Source organism: Tympanuchus pallidicinctus, unplaced genomic scaffold (assembly GCF_026119805.1).
Source record: "Tympanuchus pallidicinctus isolate F22 unplaced genomic scaffold, pur_lepc_1.0 scaffold14, whole genome shotgun sequence".
NCBI lineage: Eukaryota > Metazoa > Chordata > Aves > Galliformes > Phasianidae > Tympanuchus > Tympanuchus pallidicinctus.
The window spans coordinates 9,042,904-9,062,242 of record NW_026294659.1 but is presented as its reverse complement, the minus strand read 5'-3'; the positions used below and the strand labels follow the sequence as shown (position 1 = coordinate 9,062,242).

The window sequence follows — 19,339 nt, the reverse complement described above, 5'->3', positions numbered from 1 at the left end:
ATCCTTATCCTTACAGCCAAAAGAAAAAAAAAAAAAAAAGTCCTTCATCTGAGGGCAAGAAGACAGAGTGAAATTTCAGCACATTTAGAAACTTAGCATTTCAGCGCCTGAAAAAGTGTACTTTACAGAATGAGATACCTACGTAATGAAGTTATGCTCTAGGATACACACACATTATTATAATCATCAAGTACACTTTTCTCGTAAGAGCTTACTCCATGTCAAGCCTTTACTTGGTCCTACACAGCAAACAATATAGAGACCCAATTCTAAGGCACGTTTCCTTCAGCAAATAGAAAAAAATAGAATGAAAGCAATACGATTTGCCTAGCATAAACCCAATTAACTTCTAGTTACCAAAGCGGATTAGGGAGGAGCAGAGGAGACAGGAGAGGCAAGCGTCCCACTCCTATTCTGAGGGAGAGAAAAGAGCTCCCCGTGCACAGTACACTGAGTTACCTCCTGAAAAACAAGTCATTCCTCGGTTCTGCTCCAGCCCCTTGAATTGCTGCCTATAAGCAGCCAGGACTCTCATCTTCTCAGATTTTGCTAGAGGCACTGACCTTCACGCTGCTGCTCATCCACACCTGCAGCACAGAGCGGCTGGGGACAGCTTGCCAGCATCAGGCCACGTGCAGTGCATTTACAGTCATCTGTCAGTCCTAGCGCTTCCCAGCACCGCTGCTACCCGTCACTCCCTTTGGAGAAATGGGAAAACAAACAACACCAACACCACATCTCACACATCCAGAAGCATTTCTGTTAAGGCAGTGTCCGAAAGAAGAACAACAGATGAATTTCTGATGTTAAAAATATCATTTAATTAACGAAACATAAATCATACCAAAAAGTTAAAGTCACTTTTAGTCAATACATTCGCGTTTATTTTTTAAGAATATACTCTACACGTCTGAGTAAAAAAAAAAAAAAAAAAAGTTTTAAATAGACTTCAACCTGGAGCCCTTCACCCTGCCAGCCAACACCGCGGGGTCGGGCACCCGTCCCCGTGAGCGGGCAGCTCCGTGCCACCCCGCTCGCTTTCATCGGCTTGTGTGGAGCCTCAGATGGGCCAGCGGGAACATGTCGCCGGCTCAGCGACCAGCCCGTACAAAATAATAAAGGGAAAAACAAACAAACAAAAATAATAAAATTAATGAGCTAGTATCGATTAATTTACGTCTCTCTCTTTCTCTCATTTGTGCGTTGATAAAAGAAAAAAACAAAAAAACCGCAGTCCCGCCGGCGTGCCAAGGAGCCTCGACGCTTCGCCTCCACGCCCTCCGGACAGCAGGAGCGCCGACCAGGAGCCGCCCCGAGGAGGGAACCCCGCTCCCGACGGCCTCGCTCACTGCCCCCAGCTGCCGAAACCGATCTCCTGCTTGTACCGGTTGGTGAGCACGTTGGCCTTGCGGGTCAGCTTGGAGAGCACGGTGTGCAGGCCGCTCAGGTGGTAATGGAACTGCTGCTCCAGGTCCTCCTCCCCCTCGGCCTCCTCGGCGGGCCCGCCGCCCAGCTTGTCCTTCTTGCGGGCCGCCTCGTCGCCGGCCGCCTGCTGCACCACGCCCCACTCGATGTCGTTGCGGATGGACTTGAGCAGCACGTAGTGGCTATACATGTCCCGCCGCGAGAAGTAAGCGTCGCCGGGAGCGGCCTCCCGTTCGGGGCACACGGCTCCGGCCGCGTCCAGCTCGCCCAGCAGCAGCGGCACGTCGCGCAGCAGGCTGGGCACCATCACCGTCTGGTCCATGTTATTGACGGCGCCGATGAAGCGGTTCATGGCGTTGAACAGGGAGTACTTCTGGCTGTACGAATCGCAGATCTGCATCCTGCCGCCGGGGCTGGCTGCCGGCCGCCCGGCCCTCCGCCACGCACCGCACCGCTTCGCCGACGCCCCGGAGATCCCTGCGGGGAGGCGCCGCCGTGATGCGCTGCACTGCGGCCGGCCCGCCTTCCTGCCCCGCTCCCTCCCCGCCGCTTTATCGGCGGCCTCTTCCCTTCGGGCCGCCCCTCCCCGCCCCGCCTCCCTCCGACAAAAAAAAAAAAAAAACAAAAAAAAAAAACCCGCGGGGCCGGCCGGCACCCACCGCGCTCCGGAGCCGCCCTCCGCTGTCAGCGCTCCGCCGTCAGCCCGCAGCCACCGCCCGCAGCGCTGCTCCCATCCCCGGCGCCGTATTTATAGCGCCGCTCCTCGCGGCGCGGCGGGCGGCGCCGACCGAGTGACTGGCCGGCCGGCCGGCTGACTGACGGGCGGGCGGCGGGGACACGCGGGCCCCGCGTGCCGCCTGCGTTCTCCCCGCCCGCCCATTGGCTGTCGGCCGCGCGCGCAGCGTGACGCCCGCGCCGGCCGCCCAGCCCGCTCCGCGTGCCCCTCTCGCTGCCGCGCCTCCCCCCTCCGGCTCCCTCGCCGCGTGCGGGCCGCGAGCGGAGGAGGGGCGCCAAGCTCCCCTCTCAGTCTTTGTCTGCCGGCCAAAAGGCCGCCACAGCCGCCCGCCGGCGGCGGCGCCGGGGCGGCCGGCATCACCCCACAGCCTCACCTCCGAACCTAGCCAATCGGCGCCCCCGCTCCGCCGCCCCCCGCCCAATCGGCGAGCGGGGGGGCTGCGGCCAATCAAAAGCAAGAATCTGGAAAAAAGAGTCTTTCCCCCCCCCCCCCCTTCCGTGCAGCTTGCGCTCCGGCTGGCGCGTCCTTGGTAACAGCCTCCGCGGGTCACGTGGGGCGGAGCAGCACGGGGAGGGAGGAGCGCGTTGCCGTGGTAACGGGTCTGCCGCGCGGGCCGGGGGGAGAGCGGTGAGGGGGCGGCGCGGGCGACTCGCTGCGCGACCTCGGGGCAGCGCGAGCAGGGCGTGGGGAGCCGCGCCGTAGCTCCCCGCTCCCTGTGTGCTGCCTCACATCTCACGGTGTGTGGCAATAGGTAGGGTTAGGTTCAAATTCGCCATGTTCTGCTCAGCTCTGATAACGCAGAGTGACCGGAGCAGTGCCGCAGCATAGAATCGCTCAGGTTGGAAAAGACCTTAAAGATCATCGAGTCCAACCACAACCTGACCATACTGCCCGAACTCGAACAACTCTCTGCTAAATCATGTCCCTGAGCACCACATCCAAATGGTTTTTAAACGCAGCCAGGGATGGTGACTCAACCACCTCTCTAGGGATCCTATTCCAGTGCTTAAACGCCCTTTCTGTAAAGAAGTTTTTCCTGATATCCAACCTAAATTTAGCCTGGAGCAACTTGAGGCCATTTCCCCTTGTCCTGTCACCTGTCACCAGTGAGAAGAGACCTACCCCGCTCTCACTGCAATCACCTTCCAGGTATTTGAATAGAGCAATAAGGTCTCCCCTCAGCCTCCTTTTCCCCAGACTAAACAGCCCCAGTTCCTTCAGTCTCTCTTCATAGGCCATATTCTCCAAGCCCTTCACAAACCTTTTGCCCTTATTCAGACCTGCTCCAGCACCTTCATGTCCTTTCTGTACTGAGATGCTGAACACAGTGAGGTGAGGCCTCACCAATGCTGAGAACAGAGGCAGGATGACTTCCCTAGTCCTGCTCAGCACACCATTCCTGACACAAGCCAGGATGCCATCGGCCTTCTTGGCCACCTGGGCACACTGCTGGCTCACATTCAGCCAATTGTCCATCGGTACCCCAAGGTCCCTTTCCACCAGGCAGCTTTCCAGCCACTCCTCCCCAAGCCTATAGGATTACCTGGGGCTGTTGTGGCCAAAATACGGGGCCTGACAATTGGCCTCACCTTCCCCTCCCCTCCAATACAAAATGACATTCACATTTGTGGCTTTATATGCAAGCAACACTCACTTCACATATCCCCTTATTTAGTGCCTTTTGACCATGCAGTACACGGAATGAGGATCAGCTGGAAGTGCCTTATCTCATGCCCTGAGCAATGAGGAAACTTGCGTGCTCCCTGTGCCCTGGTACAAGGCTAAGGGGCTCCAGCGTTGTGCACGTGGCTGTTAGCAAGATCCCTCGCTGGCACGGTGCCCCCAGTGGTGCCAAGGAGAGCTGGGGGTGCTCAGGTCTTACAGAGCAGGGCTGCCTCCCTGACAGTCACAGGGACATTAGAGCTGCTGCTGTTTCTGAGCAGTGCTGCCAGCGCCCAGCAGTTCTCTAGAAGAGGCTGGCAGCTCTGGTGGTACTGTTTCAACCGGACAACAAAGTGCCTTTGTCAGCAGTGGGCACACTGCAGTCTGGCAGTGGCTGCATTTTGGCACCTGGGAAGCTGTTCTGCTGCATGGTGTTTGCAGAATCAGACGAGGTCGTGTGTGGGTGAGAAGCGATAAAAAACGTGCAAATGTTTAGTGTTACATTCTGAAGGCTGGGAGTGCCATTTGGGTCGGCCTTGTAAGAGCAGTATTTCTTGGGAATTTCACTTCCTCTTGCAATTTGTTGTAGATCTTACAAGGCAATTATAGCTGAGTGTAGGACACGGCAAGTGCTTTCATTCTGTTCCTAAATGGTATACATTGCCCAAACTCATGAAATGCTTCCATCGTTTTGGGTGGCAGGACAGATGCACTTCCTTCCCACCCTTTCCCAAACTCCGAACTGGGGAAACCCGTCATCTCTCATCTAGATGGAATGTATGTAAATTTATCATTTTAATTGATGTCTCTCCACGAGCTTTGTATAATCAGCACTCGTAGCTTAACATGCTAATGAACAGGGTGAGTAAAAATCTAATACGTTAAAGGAATGCAGACCAATTTGTCTGAGTCCTGCTGAGATCTGTGGCATGACTTTTGCAAAGATTTACTTCCATCTGATTTTGCCCTCGTTTCTTTTGGTCCTCTGTGAGAGGAACGATCCTCCTGCACTGATAGAAGCCTCTGGGAAGGAGCAAAGAGGGGTCAGGAAGAGGACGCTTGGAGAACAGAGCAGAGCTCATAAATCCCCTTTCCCTTGGGCAGACACACAGCTCTGCATGAGACAGAGCAAGGGTTCTGCTATGCTGCATCCCCACGGCTCGGAGCAGCATCTTGCCTGCGAGGTGCAGAGCAGCAGCGGGCTGCAGCTGGAGCCTTGCTTCAAGGAGGAGCATGGAGCTGGGCTGCTGGGAAGACCCCCAGAGCCATCCAGCTCTGCACCCGGCACTCGGCAACCTGCCAAGCCCTGGCTTCCTCAGCAGCATGCCTGGAAATCATCACAGGTTCGGCTTCAAGCTGTTAACTGGGGGCCGGAGTCCCTCCCAAGTGGTGCTCAGCTACCACCAGCAGGTCAAAGCAGCCTGAAATCCGCCAGAAAGCCGGTGATGCGATAAATGTTCCCGTTGCATGTTCACACTGCTCTTGTGCTACCTCCCTCTCTCCCACCTTCTGCCAGTCTCATCTATTCTCACCATAAGCCCGTCAGAGTAGACACGGTGATGTGCGGTGCCCGGGACAATGGTGATCCCTTTCATGTGGCTCCTTAGCACTCCCATAATAAGCCTGATAAATAAAACATGGGTTGCAGACACGGATTTACTGGAGAGGGCTAAGTGGGCTGTAGCTCCCTCATTAGTCTCTCCCGGTGCAGCATGCGTGCTCCTCATTAGGTGGCACAGTAGCAGTTGTGCCTAGTCATCTGCCATGCAGCCACAGCCGCGCCAAGGATGCACCAGGGATCCGAGGGATTTTTTCCTCCTCTGCTAGTAATAGGAAGTTACAAGGAAAAACAAAGACCTTCAGTGTGAAGAGGATGAAGGGGGTCAGACTGCAATACCGAATCTTATTTTCTGTCCCTTGCTTCTCAGGAAACAAACACAGAGAAATCCACCTGGCCGTGTTGGTAGCAAAGTGGTGTGAGTAGAACTGAGACTTTGGGCTGCACAAACTCTGATTTTAAATAGCTTTGTTTCCCTTCAGTCTTAAATGCCGCTTGTAAACTCTTGTCTGCGCTATAAACTTCATCCTCTCCCTTGCATTTTTCTTCTTCTATTTAAGGGAAAAGAATCAATTTGGCTGGTTTCAAGACCCTCAAAGCTGGGGACTTAGGAATCTGGGTTAATCTGAGCAGGGTTTGTGGAGGTTTGATCCAGCTTTTCTTTCCGGCCATCATTTAAATCCCTCCTACCTCCTGCATACAAGCTGCAACTGCATCATCATAGTAACCCTGTGACCGAGAGGCATGAGAGCCTCCTTTGAGACTGCAATCTCACTCTGAACAGCTCTCCAGCGGGTGCTCCTGAGTGGCAATACATCATGCAATTTTCTCCTTTAGAGGTGTGCGGTGTCATCTCGCTGCCCTGCCTGGCTGGGTCTGGCCTGGGTGCAGGCACGCCATGGCACAGATGCGGCACCGATGTGCCTGAGTTCGCAGACCTGTCAGCAGGGTGGGCATCACCTTTCAGCACTGCCTGTTACGCCTCCCCACCAGCGTTTCCCACGAGGTCTTTTCAATATCCTTACTGCCAAATTGAGGGATAGCAGGTCTTTGTGCGGCAGCCACAGATGAAAGTACACACAGGGTCAGGAACAAACCTTGCCCCTTCCCCTTTGCAGTTGCGTCCATACTCTGACACATAAGGTACCTGTTTCAAATGGGAGAGGACTTCGTTGCCATAAGGAAATAATCCTCTGTAAACCTGTGAACCTGTAAACCTGTAACAGTATTTAATATGCACAGATCCAAACAAATGCCACAATGATGTACTTTTATGGACAAATATTATATATTAAGCCTTGATTTATACATCTGTGTGTAATACGCTGGGTTCTGAAGAGAGCCTTTAATCTCTGTGATGAGGCAGCACACACACTGAAACACCGAGTAAATCCGCACAGAAGCGATGCACCGAATGCAGCATCCATCAGAGTAAACACACAATGCCGTCCTTCTGTAATGTGTGCAGTTTGGGCATGGCACTGACATCAGGAATTGCATCACCTGCAGCACGTGTGCAGTTTCTGCTGCCTGTCCCCACTGCAGCTCGTGGAAGAAGTCCCCAGATGGAGGGTAAGCCCTCTGCCTGCCCTTCCCTCCCAGACTCTGCCACACCTTGCCTTTGGCCTGCTTGCCTGGGTGCTGTGGGGGCCCGTTTCCCTATTTCCCCTTAGTCAGAGTGGGAGATAACGTGGGCATTGTCTCAGCGCAGGGTTCTGCATTTAATAATCTCACCGGCTCAACTGTTTTTATCTGAATCTCCCTCCTGAACTGATAAATCTAAATTGCACATTTTCTAAACCGCTTAGCTTAGGGGTAAATCTTGCAGGTATCCTCAAATGACTAGCTGCGTCTTTTGCACCTTTCTAGCACCATCTACTGTAGCTTTATTGCAGGCTTACGATTCCTGCAGGAGCTGCCTTCATTCCGAGGAGCTGATGGAAGAATGTGAGCTCAGTTTGGCTTGGAAAGGCCCAGGGCTGGGAACAATGGTGGAACAAATCCAATACACACCTGTCCCATAGCTCACCTTCCCTCATGTTCAACCAGTGATGCAATTTTCAGTGCTTGTCTTGCTGTTTGATACATTTTGCACTTGATTAGATGGAGCAGAAACGATGTGCGCCAGATTTTACTGAAGCTTTCTGTGCTAGTTGATGGAAGAAGAACTCGGGCTGTGGCAGGAAAAGGGGTGGGAACAGAGCTTTGTCTGGGGAGAAGAGGGGTTGCATAAGAACAAATCTTCCAGTTGCTGCCAGAGGATGCAGAGGGCCTGACATCAGCTTGGATTTCTACCACCTTTTGGGGAGCTATGGGATGGGACAAGCAGCAGTGAGATTCTTCTGTTGAAGTATTCTCTCGTTACATTCAGTATTGAAAGGAAAGCTGCTCTTGAAGGATCTCTTACTTTACCTGGCAGTTCAGAGTTGATGTGGAGATGACGCTCCGTGTCCTTATTGTAGGCACTCCTGTTAAAATGTGGTTTGGCTAGAGGATGTTTTATGGTAAAAGATGTCTATTGCAACCAGAAATAGAACCAGAGCTCTCTGAGTGCAATGACTGTTATGGATTCGTGTGATTAACGCTTCGTTGTTAAAAGCACCTAAAGCTGCAAGTCCAAGTCACAACTAAACTGTGCTAAGCGTTACGTAAGGCATATTTTTTTCTTAACAGATCTGTTGATATGAATATTTCTGTAGGTACGTCAGGTATTATTTTTGTTGCTATTAATCCCCAAATTAGCCCTATACAGCCACGTGCCGGGAGAATTAACTCGTTTCAGTGGTAAGTACCATCTTTTTCTACAGCCCTTGTGAAAACGGGAAATGAAGTGGGTTTGGCAGCTTTGCCTGTGAAGTCGTGCAGCAAATCCACAAACTGAAGACCATGGGGTTTTGTCCTGGTTTTGTTTCTTGCTGAAGTTCAGAAGAGAGTTAAATTAAATCCATGCTCTATCCTTATGAATAATTTCTCCATGCTCCCATTGTGTAAGGGACAAGACAAGAGCCCAAAGATTACCCTCTTCAGCAGTACAATGCATTTGCTAGCTTGAAATTATTACAACAGCATTTTTTCATTTGCATGGTTGGAGAGGATCTGTTTTTGCAGGAAATTTGTATTTCAAAGCAGATTTCTATGTTCATCATTATTGGTGGTTTACAAGATTTCTCCTTCCCCCCCACTCCCCCCTCCATTTGGGGAAGTGGGAACAAATGAAATAAACCCATCATAAAAAATAATTTTGTCCAGGTGGAACATAAATCAGCCAAAAAAATATTATTCTACATGGCAAATAAAAAGCATATGCTGTATTATTTAAAGCACAGCCTCCATATTCACATACAAAATTAATGCTACAGTGGGAGGTAAAACTGATGGAGGCAGACAATGAAAATATTAGGAGTAAAGCACGATGCCAAGAACAATTCAAGCAGAGCCACTTGCAGGGTCATGGCCATATTCCATTTCAAATGGGCATGGAAATACACTGTGGGTTATTCTTCTCCAGAGATGCACAGATAATAAGCACCTGCTCCCCGTGTCTACCCTTCCCTTTTAACTGTTGATTTATTGAATGTTTCTGAAAGCTGCGGCCAGGCTCGTGAGGAATACAGACCGCAGTGCCTGCGGGAAGAACTGCGAGCGGACAGAAGCACTCTGGCAGACACCCCTCCAATAGGTACCACGGGGTGCAGTGCCGAGTGGGGCCCGGAACAAAAGCTGTCTTTTGTTTTGGATCTAGACCAAATGGTGGTTTTGGAGGGCATGCATACAGAGTTCAGCAGCCTACGGCAAAAAAAGTGACGTCTGCGATATCTAGGCAGTTGACTTCCCACAGCATCAAGGAAAGTCTCAGAATACCTACCTATGTATGTGTAAAGCACCTAATTGCATGTGTTTTAAAGTCATTTTCACAACGGCACTAGCAATCCAACCCTTTCACGTGTGTGTTTATGCTATATTAGAGACAGTAACACCAGTAATTTTTTTCTAATGATCTTCTTTCTCACCAGGGTCGGAGGTCTCACTCGGTTTCCCTCCTGAACTGAGAAAGGACCTCCCTAAATTAGAGCCAAACGTAATCTTTAGACAGCACTGAAGCTGGATCACTATGAAGATGCTTTGAATTGCTAAGACTTTTTTTTTTTCTTCATAATTTAATAGCAAAATAATTGCTGGGAGCTTGCTTTCTGCAAGTTATGATAGTTCACTACTCTTTACTATTTTTTTCTCTGTAGCCGGAGTGGAGCTTGAGATGCTCCAGTCATGGAGGTCGGGGACATTTAATTCCCCCTGCTTGGCTTAGGCGTGTGCCCATTTAGAAACAGAAGACTGAAAATGCTGTTTAACTAAAAATTTGAATCTGGAAATGTAGGGCTATTGAGAATCATTCTGAACTGCATATTTTGTATGCATGGTTAAGAAAAAGGGTTCCCCGTAGCAACTGGAGTAAAGCATGGTTCAGCTCCTCCATGACACTAGGCAGTTTATTAACCTAGAACTACAGAATCCCTCAAAATGACATTTAGCAATGCTAAACTTCTGACACAAGTCCCCCAGTGCAAGGAAGCAGAGGGGCAGCCAAAGAGCCAACCGCTGAGCCCTGCTGTGTCTTTCAACAGCAGCGGGAAAGGGGCTCCAGCAGAGCGGGATCAGGCGGGTAAAAGAGCCCTGTGAGAACAAGAAACCCTTGCGTTTTAACCCCAGGTCTCTGCCTCTGTGGGCTTCCATGGGTCACCTCTGATCGGGGATTTGGGAGTGAAGCAGCCACAGGGAAAGCCAAACTTTGGACACGGCTCTCTGAGCTCAGTCCTGAGCCCTCGAGACTTCCGCATCCAAAGGAGCTACATACAAATTGTTTAAAAATCAAACCCTAATGATATGTGCCAGGCTCTTTCGAGTTTGTTTGGTTTTTTTTTTCAGATGAGGTTATAAATAATTTTGTCATTTTACAATCTAACGGCTCTATTTCCACCTGTTTTCTCTCCCTCCCAGTATGTTGTGCAGCCTGTTTTCGACTGTCACCAACAGAAGCCAGGTTTTTTTACTTCTTCAAGTACTGGACTTCAACAACAGAAGCAGTACAGAACAAGGCAGAAGATTATCTTCTCTCACGCTAATTTCCCCACCAAGGTCTGAATTTATAAGTACTTGCATTATAACTCCCAGAAAACGAAGCTGCACCATGAAACATGACTGGAAGGCAATACCTTCAATGCTCCCCAGTGTTTTTCCAAGTGGGATGCTGACTAGAGGGGTGCAGAGTAGCTAGGACTTTTGACTCCATGCAAATGGGTTTCTTTGATAGACAAGTCTCAAGAAAATGTCTTCCCAGCCTGACCTTCCTGAATGCTCTGCATGTGCTCTGCTATGTAAATGGAAAGGAGAATTGGGGTACGGGTCTGGCAGGAAGCACATCCGCACCTCCCAACACAGGGGGAGATGAATTTACTCTCAGATGTCTTTCAGCTTGAGTAATCTTAACCAATCCACTAATCTCAACTGGCATAAATAAGGCCACTAGTGCCATCCAGCAGAAGCACTATCTTTCAGCTGGCAGTGTCCCTTTAAGCACTGATACACTTGAGCTGCGTTTTTGCTGTAGCCAAATGGGACTAGATTGAAATCAATAGCCCCATTTCGCTTGTCACTTACTTAAGCTTGATTTGAACCCATGTTTGTAAAGCTGAAAGGCTTTTCTATTTCATCAGTGTGGTGCCTTCTACAGCCAGCCCACCTGTGTGAATTTCATATTCCTTTATTTTAAAAAGAAATACGGTGGATAAGGAAAAAAAGAAGTTAGTTTTAATGTGTGTAACTCAACATATAATATGTATAACCTCTGTTATTAAGATGGAGATAAAAGGAGACTGCTTGAAAAAGAGACATATCTGCTCAGAGCAGAGAAAGCCTTTCATAACTCATTCGGAGTTATTGGTCTTTCCCACAATATTAGTGATAAAAATTGATTATCCATTCCCACTTGTTTCATGATCCATAGTTATTTTTTCATTCCTATTATAAGTTGGTTTATACGGAGTGAGACCATGTTATTTAAATGGCCAAGGATGAGCGCAATACATCTTACTTGCCACAAGTCCACACCAGCAGAAAGCAGGATTTTTTCAAGTCAGCCTCTTCCTGTCCTAAATGCAAAAATTGTCTGGGCCTGGCAACTGCCAAGCCTTCTCCAGTCCAAGGAGAAGATAACCTTAGGTTACTGTTATGTGCAGCTTGGGAATCATTGCAGCCTCTTCATATGATGAGCTTCCTATGGAAGGGTGATCTGGGACTGCCTGCCCAACACCTCCCGAAAGGCAGGGGAGAATAGGAAGGGTGGAGTATTACAAGGATGGAGAGAAAAACTGAAGGGATGGACACAGCTCAAAGCTTCTGCAAAACCTTCTGAGAGAAATCTCTGCTTTGGAAGTCATTCTGCAGCACTGAATGGCCATTTGGGCTCAACTGCAACCAAGGAAGAGGACTACAACATCTCCAAGGGAGTCCCATCTTTTTCATTAGCACCCAGAGCCACATAAACTCTATTGCAACCACACTGAGAGGAACATCACTCTTGGAGTCTCTGCATTCCTAAGTGTTAAAAGAACAGAGCATTTGGTATTGCCTATTCTATCTCCAACTTAAACCACATTTTTGAGATTAGGTTTTAGATACAGTGCAGATGCTACCCCTAAAACAGGATAAAGGTTACAGTTGTGAGGAGGAGTTTATTGACGTGACTGTAACGATCACACCCTTACAAAAAAAAAAAAAAAACAAACCAAACCAAAACAAAGCAAAGCAAACAACCCAAAACAAACAGGATGGGAAGTTATTGGCCTGCCCAAAGATCAGTGCCTTCCTCAGCTTAGATTTTGGTTATTTGATCCAGAATGGGATCCCATTTTCCTCCGTTCCTCCTTTTCGCATAAGCAGCTCTTATCTGCATGTAGAAAAAGCAGAACAGACTCCTAATAAAAAGACCTCGCAGCTTAACTGCGTAGCTGGTAGCTCCTCACGCAGTAAAACAGCAGTGTGCAGACTGACATAAAATTGATAGGAGAGGTGTTTCCCGTGGGACTGTTAAATGCAAATTTCTTTTAGATCAATGAGGACACGAGGCGAGTTTTTACACACATTTGCTGGGTAATCTCCTTTGGAGAGAGGGCTGCTCGTCTCACCCGGGGTCCGGAGCTCAGGAGGGCAGCTGCAAAGCGAGCAACCGATGCCAACAACAGCAGTCGAGAGAAGAGCCAGCCGCACCATTTTGGTCGTTTAAGATCAACATCGAACCCCTCCTGGGCTGCAGGCCCATCCCCGCCATGTGAAGGTGAGGAGCAGGGGTTGCTCCGAGCACGGGGACTCGCCGGGCGTCCAGCCCTGGGAGCCGCATCAGCCCGGGTTGGGCGAGCCGGGAGCAGCCGGGCCGAGCCGCGATAGCCGGCGCTGCCCCGCCATCTAGTGCCGCCCGCCCGCATCGCGCTCCTGCCTCGCCGAGGGGAATCAGGCTTCTCAGCAAGCCGGAATTGCCGGGATCTCCGGCTTTCTCTTTCTTTTTTCTTTTTTCTTTTTTTTTTTTTTCCTTTTTTTTTTTTTTTTTTTTTTTCTTTCCCATTCGTTTGCATCAATATTTTATGTGCCGTAATGGCTGGATAACCCCGGCGCAAAGAGACTCTATTTCACATTGTCAATAGCAACGGGAAGGGGATAAATTACCAACGGCCACCCGCGCTATTTGTGGCTCATTTGGAAACTTCTTTAGCTGATTAGATACCTCCTAAAAGTAGACATCTAGTGTCATTCGGAATCACTGGATCGCCTGATTTAGTGCTGAAGCTGCGGAGGGAGCGAAGCCATTAGCCGAGCACTCAACTTGTTTGGCAAATGCGGCTTAGTCGTGCCCGACGTGATTTACATATGGAAGCTTGGGAGCAGAGCCAGGTGAATAATTTTCAGTGACAGTGAATAATGACCCGGAGCAATTTTTGTGGGTCTTCCCCTCCTTTGGTAATTGTCCATGAGTAGGTCATGATTTCCTCAAGTGTATTCGTTTTTCTGAGTGCATTTGGTGAATATTTCCAGTGAACGTAGGGATGCCTGCAACGTGTGAGCGAGCAGTTTTTTGGGGAGCCCTAGAATCAATGGGCTAGAAGTAGAGTAATGCTGTGCTAAGTCCTTTGGTCAAGAAACACAAGGGCTACTCGTGTACAGATCTATGATTTACTTCCAAAATCCATTCTCCCTGCTCATGTAGGGTATGCTGCGTCTGCAAACTCAGTGCCATGACTTTTTTAAGATTATAATTAGATATGAGAAAAAAAAAAAAAAAAGCTGGGGATGTGATCCAGCCTGGTTTTCTATTAAGTACAAATTAACTGTTGGTAAATGTCTTGCTTTTAGTTCTGATTCCAGTTCACCTTAGTCACATCCAAAATGAAGAAGGCAAAGAAGTGACTCTGGCCGCCCCACAGTCAGCTCTGGGTGTGCAGAACTGAAGTCTCCTGATTCGTGAGTGGAAGTTGGCAGTGAGGGAGAAAGAGACAGGTTGGACTTTGAGTTTCTTTTCCTTTAGAGAAAAAAAATTTCACTGTTGGCAAGCAAGTGCTAGAAACTGATTTAGAAATAATCTCTGATGTCTTTATAAAAAAAATTCCTTCTGCAGTTGGATCCACATATACATCATAGGCACAGGAACTTGTTGTGGATGAGTGTCAGCATTATTTAAGTAAGGATGAGTATAAAAATCTCATGCTAAGTATGTTAAAAAGTGGATGGTGATGGGGCAAAGTAAAACAAACTTATTTGAGGTGGGTATGAGCCATAGTGAGGAACGAGTGAAGAAAATGATGGTAAGGTGACGAGCTGAATTCAGAACCTCCACCACCTGTTCCATGGGAAAACAAGGCAGCAGCTGAACCACCAACCAGAAAACTTGGCAACTTTCAAGAAAAGCAACACCACACCCCATAGGCTTGGTGAGCTATGAATAACACCAAGGTTCAACTTTACATGCTAGCACAGGATATACTGTCATCTACAATTAAAATCTTTACTTAGGAGTTCATTGGGTTCATTATCAAGAGAGAACAACAAAGAAGTGTTTGAAGACTAGATCCAGTGAGACCTGGTTTTCTACAGATTTATGGCTTGAAGCTCAGCACCTAAGAGGACTTTGTACTGCCTAACAGCAGTTACACTCACATCGTACATTTTCCCTCCTGGGAACAGTAACAGGGTCTTTTCTACTCAGATTTCCACCCTCTTGTAACTCATAGAAAGTTTTTATCTTTGACATCTTTGGCCCTCTGTCACAGTGGCTTAAATTGACAGGTGAATTTAAGAACTGTTGAGGTTACCAGGACTGAAAATCAACCAAAGTGATGGAATTAGCCCTGCTTCCTTAGCAAATTCAAAGCTAATCAATACTAAGTTAGAGGGATGAAAACTTCAGACTTCAAAATGGAATCAAACAGCAGCAGAAAGAATGACCTTTTTGAAGCCAAGCAAGCGTTTTCATTATTATCAACAATGATGACTAATAAAGTAGTGACAATAACAGCTGACCTTTTAAGTAATAGCTTACATCTCAAAGTGCTATTCAAGGTTCTTTTCTTCTGCTTTCAGAGTAATTTTCTCCAAATGCAATACGACCTATATATAATTTTTGCAGCATTTCTAAAGGATAGTCTCCCTTTGGATGGGACAAAGGCAATCACATGGCTGGCAATGCACTGCACATCAGTAGTGGAAGGAGAGGAAATCTTAGACAAAGACATTCAGATGGAGTCTCTTTCCAAAAAAGAAAAAAAAGATTTTTTTTTATGCTAAAGCAAGAAAGCCAGGACCTAAATGGTACACGTCTTACTCACTGTTTTCTTGACGAGAGTAGGCAAAAAAGTGAGGATTATTGTAGCTAACACATCCCAAGGCCAATGGCTTGTCAGTACAAGGAGCTGAGTTAGGGTCGGAGTTGTGCTGTGAATGCCTAATGATGGCAGTTGATTACATAAGCTGTGCAGTGATGTGCCACTGCACAGACTGTAAAAGATCCACAGCGTGCTCCAAATGCAGCCTCAAAACCAAACTGGTAAATGCTCCAGTTCTAAGGGCTTGGATCATAGAATCATAGAATCGTACAATGGCCTGGGTTAAAAAGGACCGTCTAGTTTCAACTCCCTTGCTACATGCAGGGTCACCAGCCACTAGACCAGGCTGCCCAGAGCCACATCCAGCCTGGCCTTGAATGCCTCCAGATGCCAAGGATGCCTTCGAAGAGGTAGAAATGACCATCAAAAACCCTCCAGAGGTGTTGCTGCTGAGATGCAATTTAGATCAGCTTTTGGGACAGCATGGCTATTTTTTAATGTATGTGCTTGCAGAAATATTAGCTATTGAGTCACACAGGTATGAGGATATATATACAAAGACACAGAAAGACAAAATTACGGAGTGCTGTTTTTTAATATTTACAGATTCTGAAACGAGTGGTGGTTGTATATTGAGAAGAGGCTGAGCTCTCATTACTCACCTGCCATCAGCACACAGATGTGCTCACTCTGCAGTTTAGCAAACACACAGAGAAGGTAGTGTGACACTTACTAATTAGCTCCTCTTTGCAGCGTTTCATTAAGATACTGTTATTGTTTTTGGTGTTATTATTGTTATTATTGTTCTCCCACCGAGCGTGCACAGAGAATGACTGAATGGTTTGGATAGACGCAGCGTGATTAGGAAAGAAAAGGCTTTCTGTGCTCCTCGTTTCTCCCCATCCTGTTCCCTTCAGCAACAAAAATAAAATCCCGTGGTTTTCATGCAGAACCTTGTGCAGGATACAGGCACCGAATAATTAAGCGTTCCTTTCCTACAGCCCAGCTTAGGCCTTGTCTGTAAACATGCAGATAATACTGCTGCAGAAGGGAGGCATTAGCAGCTCTGTTAGCTTACCGCTATGCCAGCGAGTGCGGAAAGGAGCTGTACACAGTTGGCACTCGCTCACTGAATGATCTTTGACAGGGGGTCGAAGCCAAGAGCAACTGAAGCCTTAAGGATAGGCATAAACAGCAAAGTACCATGGGCTGGTGTAAGGGTCAGCACTTGGATAAGCTTGGATAATACAAGCATTAGGGGGGGAAAGGAGCGGCACACCTTCAGCTCTCCGTGGCTTCATGTGGAAAGGTTTCCTCCTGCACTGTGTGGATGTCAGCACCACAGAGCTAAACCGAGCTGTAGGACTTCAGAGATGAAGACAGATAAGGAAAAGGCTGAAACATGTTTGCAGGTAACACTGTCAGGAACACCCTTCCAATTTCTTTTTGCCCAGATAACAATATGTGAATATGTACGAAGCGTTTTTGATAGGAAATACTAATTGGGTGTAAATCTACAGGAAGCACTATAAACGAGCTTTACAAAGTAACTTAGAGGGGTGAGAGACCAATTTTCATTGAATTGCAGTGGGATTTGTGCACCTGTTGTTTCACAGTCTTGAACAAAATTCTAGAATTGCTGGGTTTCCCCAGCATCAATACCTACAGCTTTCTTCACACTGTAGTAAAAACATCAAAGTCCTCTAACTACAAATCAATATAATGGGCCCAAACCACCATTTTAAAGTTGCAGGCTACTATATTCACTTAAAGAAAACGTTCTTAGTCTTTTTAATCCCCATTCAAATAAATCCAGCAACTACTTTAAAACGCATATAATGACCCACTGTACTCAGCCAGCTCTGAGTCTCCATGAATAACTCGAGAGGAAAACAAAAAGCAAAGCTCCAGCCAATTGCCAGATGGGGAGATGGCACAATCTAGTAAATTGAAGTAAGATGGGGGACAGACTGATGCCCTTTCAGAAGTCAGATTTTGCTAGTTAAAGAGGACAGTGATTGTTGTGCAATGATAAAATCCCAGCTACCAATCACCCAGAGCAGATTTGGACCTAAAAGAGCAGTTGGTATCCAGGAGTTACAGCCTGACATTAAAAGTCCATAAATACTTTAGCTGACTCTGCAACCCTCCTGTGCTTGAAACATGAGTTATTTCCCAGAGGGCCTGGGCACATTACTGGAGGGTCTGGGCAAGAGCACAGCTGGAGCACATGGGATGACAAGGAGCAGCATGGGTGTAACGCAGTCGATATGAGCTTTCTCGAGGTCAACAGCACGTGTTTGACCCTCTCAGAATGGAAACAGGGGTCCTTTGCACTGCCCACCCCTGGACATCAGGCTATTTTCTCTCCTTTTTCACGTCAGCGATTGCAGTGACTGCGCAGTACTTTCCCACCCTCCCCTTGTGTGCTTTCCTTCCTGGCACCGTGGGAAATGCGGCGTCCACTGTTTTCGTGAACGCTCCTGAAACGGCTGCATGCTCATTTTTGGGAGCTGTGTGGGAGGGCTGATTGCACTGTCCTCAAAGTTGAAGGTTTGCTGCTGGTTGCAGCGCTTCCTCTTTGGCTGTTTCCTTTCCCATTTTCCCATTTTTTTTTTCTTCTGGAGAGACAGCACGTTAGGCTTTATCGTGTTCACATGGGAGATTCTGCTGCCTACAGATCACCAAGCTGTGTGGCACGAATAGTTGCTCTCACTGTTCTCTGCTCTCTGCCCTAGCTACCAAAGTTATTTTGTATCCAAGTGAATCAATTTCTTTAGTAAGAGGCTTGTGTTGCACTGCTGGGTGTGAACATATCGACCTATTTCAACCTCTTTTGCAATTTCTACATTTCCTTGTTTACCCCTCTCACTCTCAGCTTGTTCACTGTAGCTAATAACAGTGGCTTTACTCCCCTCGTGGCTGTTTTCTCCAGACGTAATTAAATTGTCTGGGATTGGCATTTGGCTTGGCTGAGGTTTGGTTGGCATCTTTTTGGCTGCTTCAGTGCCCTCTCTCATCTGGGATTCTGATCCCCACGCTGCCCCCGCGTGGCACACAATCAATGGATGCTTTTGCTCCTGCCAGACTCCCTAGTGCTTGGAAGTGCTTCCCTAGGCTGGGAAGTATTTCTGACGCTCAGAGCACTTCAGAAGGGTGTTTCAAGTCTCAGCCTCAGCTGCATGCTGGAGCCCGCAGCACACCGCAGTGGTGTACCGGGGTCCCAGTCCCCACCCTTCTTGCCAGGGCTGCCAGCCCCCTCACACCCAGCTGCAGCTCCGCTTTGGAGCTTTCCTTTATCCTCTGGCAGCTGATAAAACCCTGCCAAAGCAACTGATTCGCCAAAGATTCTGGTCCCCTCCTGCTTTCAGTGTAGTTGTCAAAGGGTCACAGCACAACCAGGTCCCTCTCCTGTCCCATGTCCTTCGCCAGCATGAAGCTTTCTTTCTCAAGTCCCATGTGCTACAAGCTATGCTATCTGCTCTCCTGTTTTGCAATACTGCTTTTAATCCCTTAATTTCAGGTTTGGGAAACCATACAGGTGGTAGTAAGAGTGAGGCTCACCTTTACCATGACATACCTTTGTGTCTTTTTTTGCCTCTGTCTTTTACAAGGCTACAGTATGTCCCCTTGCTCCTGAGAAGGGTTTCATTTCTGTTCCAGCTTTGGGTAACATACACCCTCTTGGTTGGGCCCAACAGCACTCATACATGCAATCTCACGACCTACTGCTTTCTGTTGTCAAATCCACTGACTTTAGTAGGCTTAGTGGGAAGTAGCCAGTCTAGTGATATCTCTTATTGGAAAGTTTGATGTTGCAAGTTTTAGTCTTTGCTTAAAATTTTGTGCTCTTCTACTCCTTTGTGTGGCTGCAGTTAGCTTTGCAGTGACCATCATTGCATGTTTTCGTAGTCATATCCTTAAACATTAGCACAGTGTCTTCTTATTGCACATTGCTCATCTCATTCTCGTAACAATTACTCACACTCTATCTTAGCTTCCAACTTTTTCCTTTCTGAAGTTTTGGTGATTGATTTGAGCTGGAAGAATGTGCACCAAACTTGTGTTTTTATCATCCCTAGCAGAAAAGAC

The 19,339-nt window shown here is 47.9% G+C and overlaps 1 protein-coding gene across 1 annotated transcript; it reads right to left on the bottom strand.

Moving 5' to 3' along the window:
• Window positions 1–797: 797 nt before the first annotated feature.
• MID1IP1 (MID1 interacting protein 1) lies at window positions 798–2,238 on the bottom strand. Its single transcript, XM_052674318.1, has 2 exons — window positions 2,085–2,238; window positions 798–1,902 (listed from the first exon to the last, which is right to left on the bottom strand). The coding sequence occupies exon 2, from the start codon at window positions 1,823–1,825 to the stop codon at window positions 1,346–1,348; it is 480 nt and encodes a 159-aa protein (XP_052530278.1). The 5' UTR covers window positions 1,826–1,902; window positions 2,085–2,238; the 3' UTR covers window positions 798–1,345.
• Window positions 2,239–19,339: the final 17,101 nt, after the last annotated feature.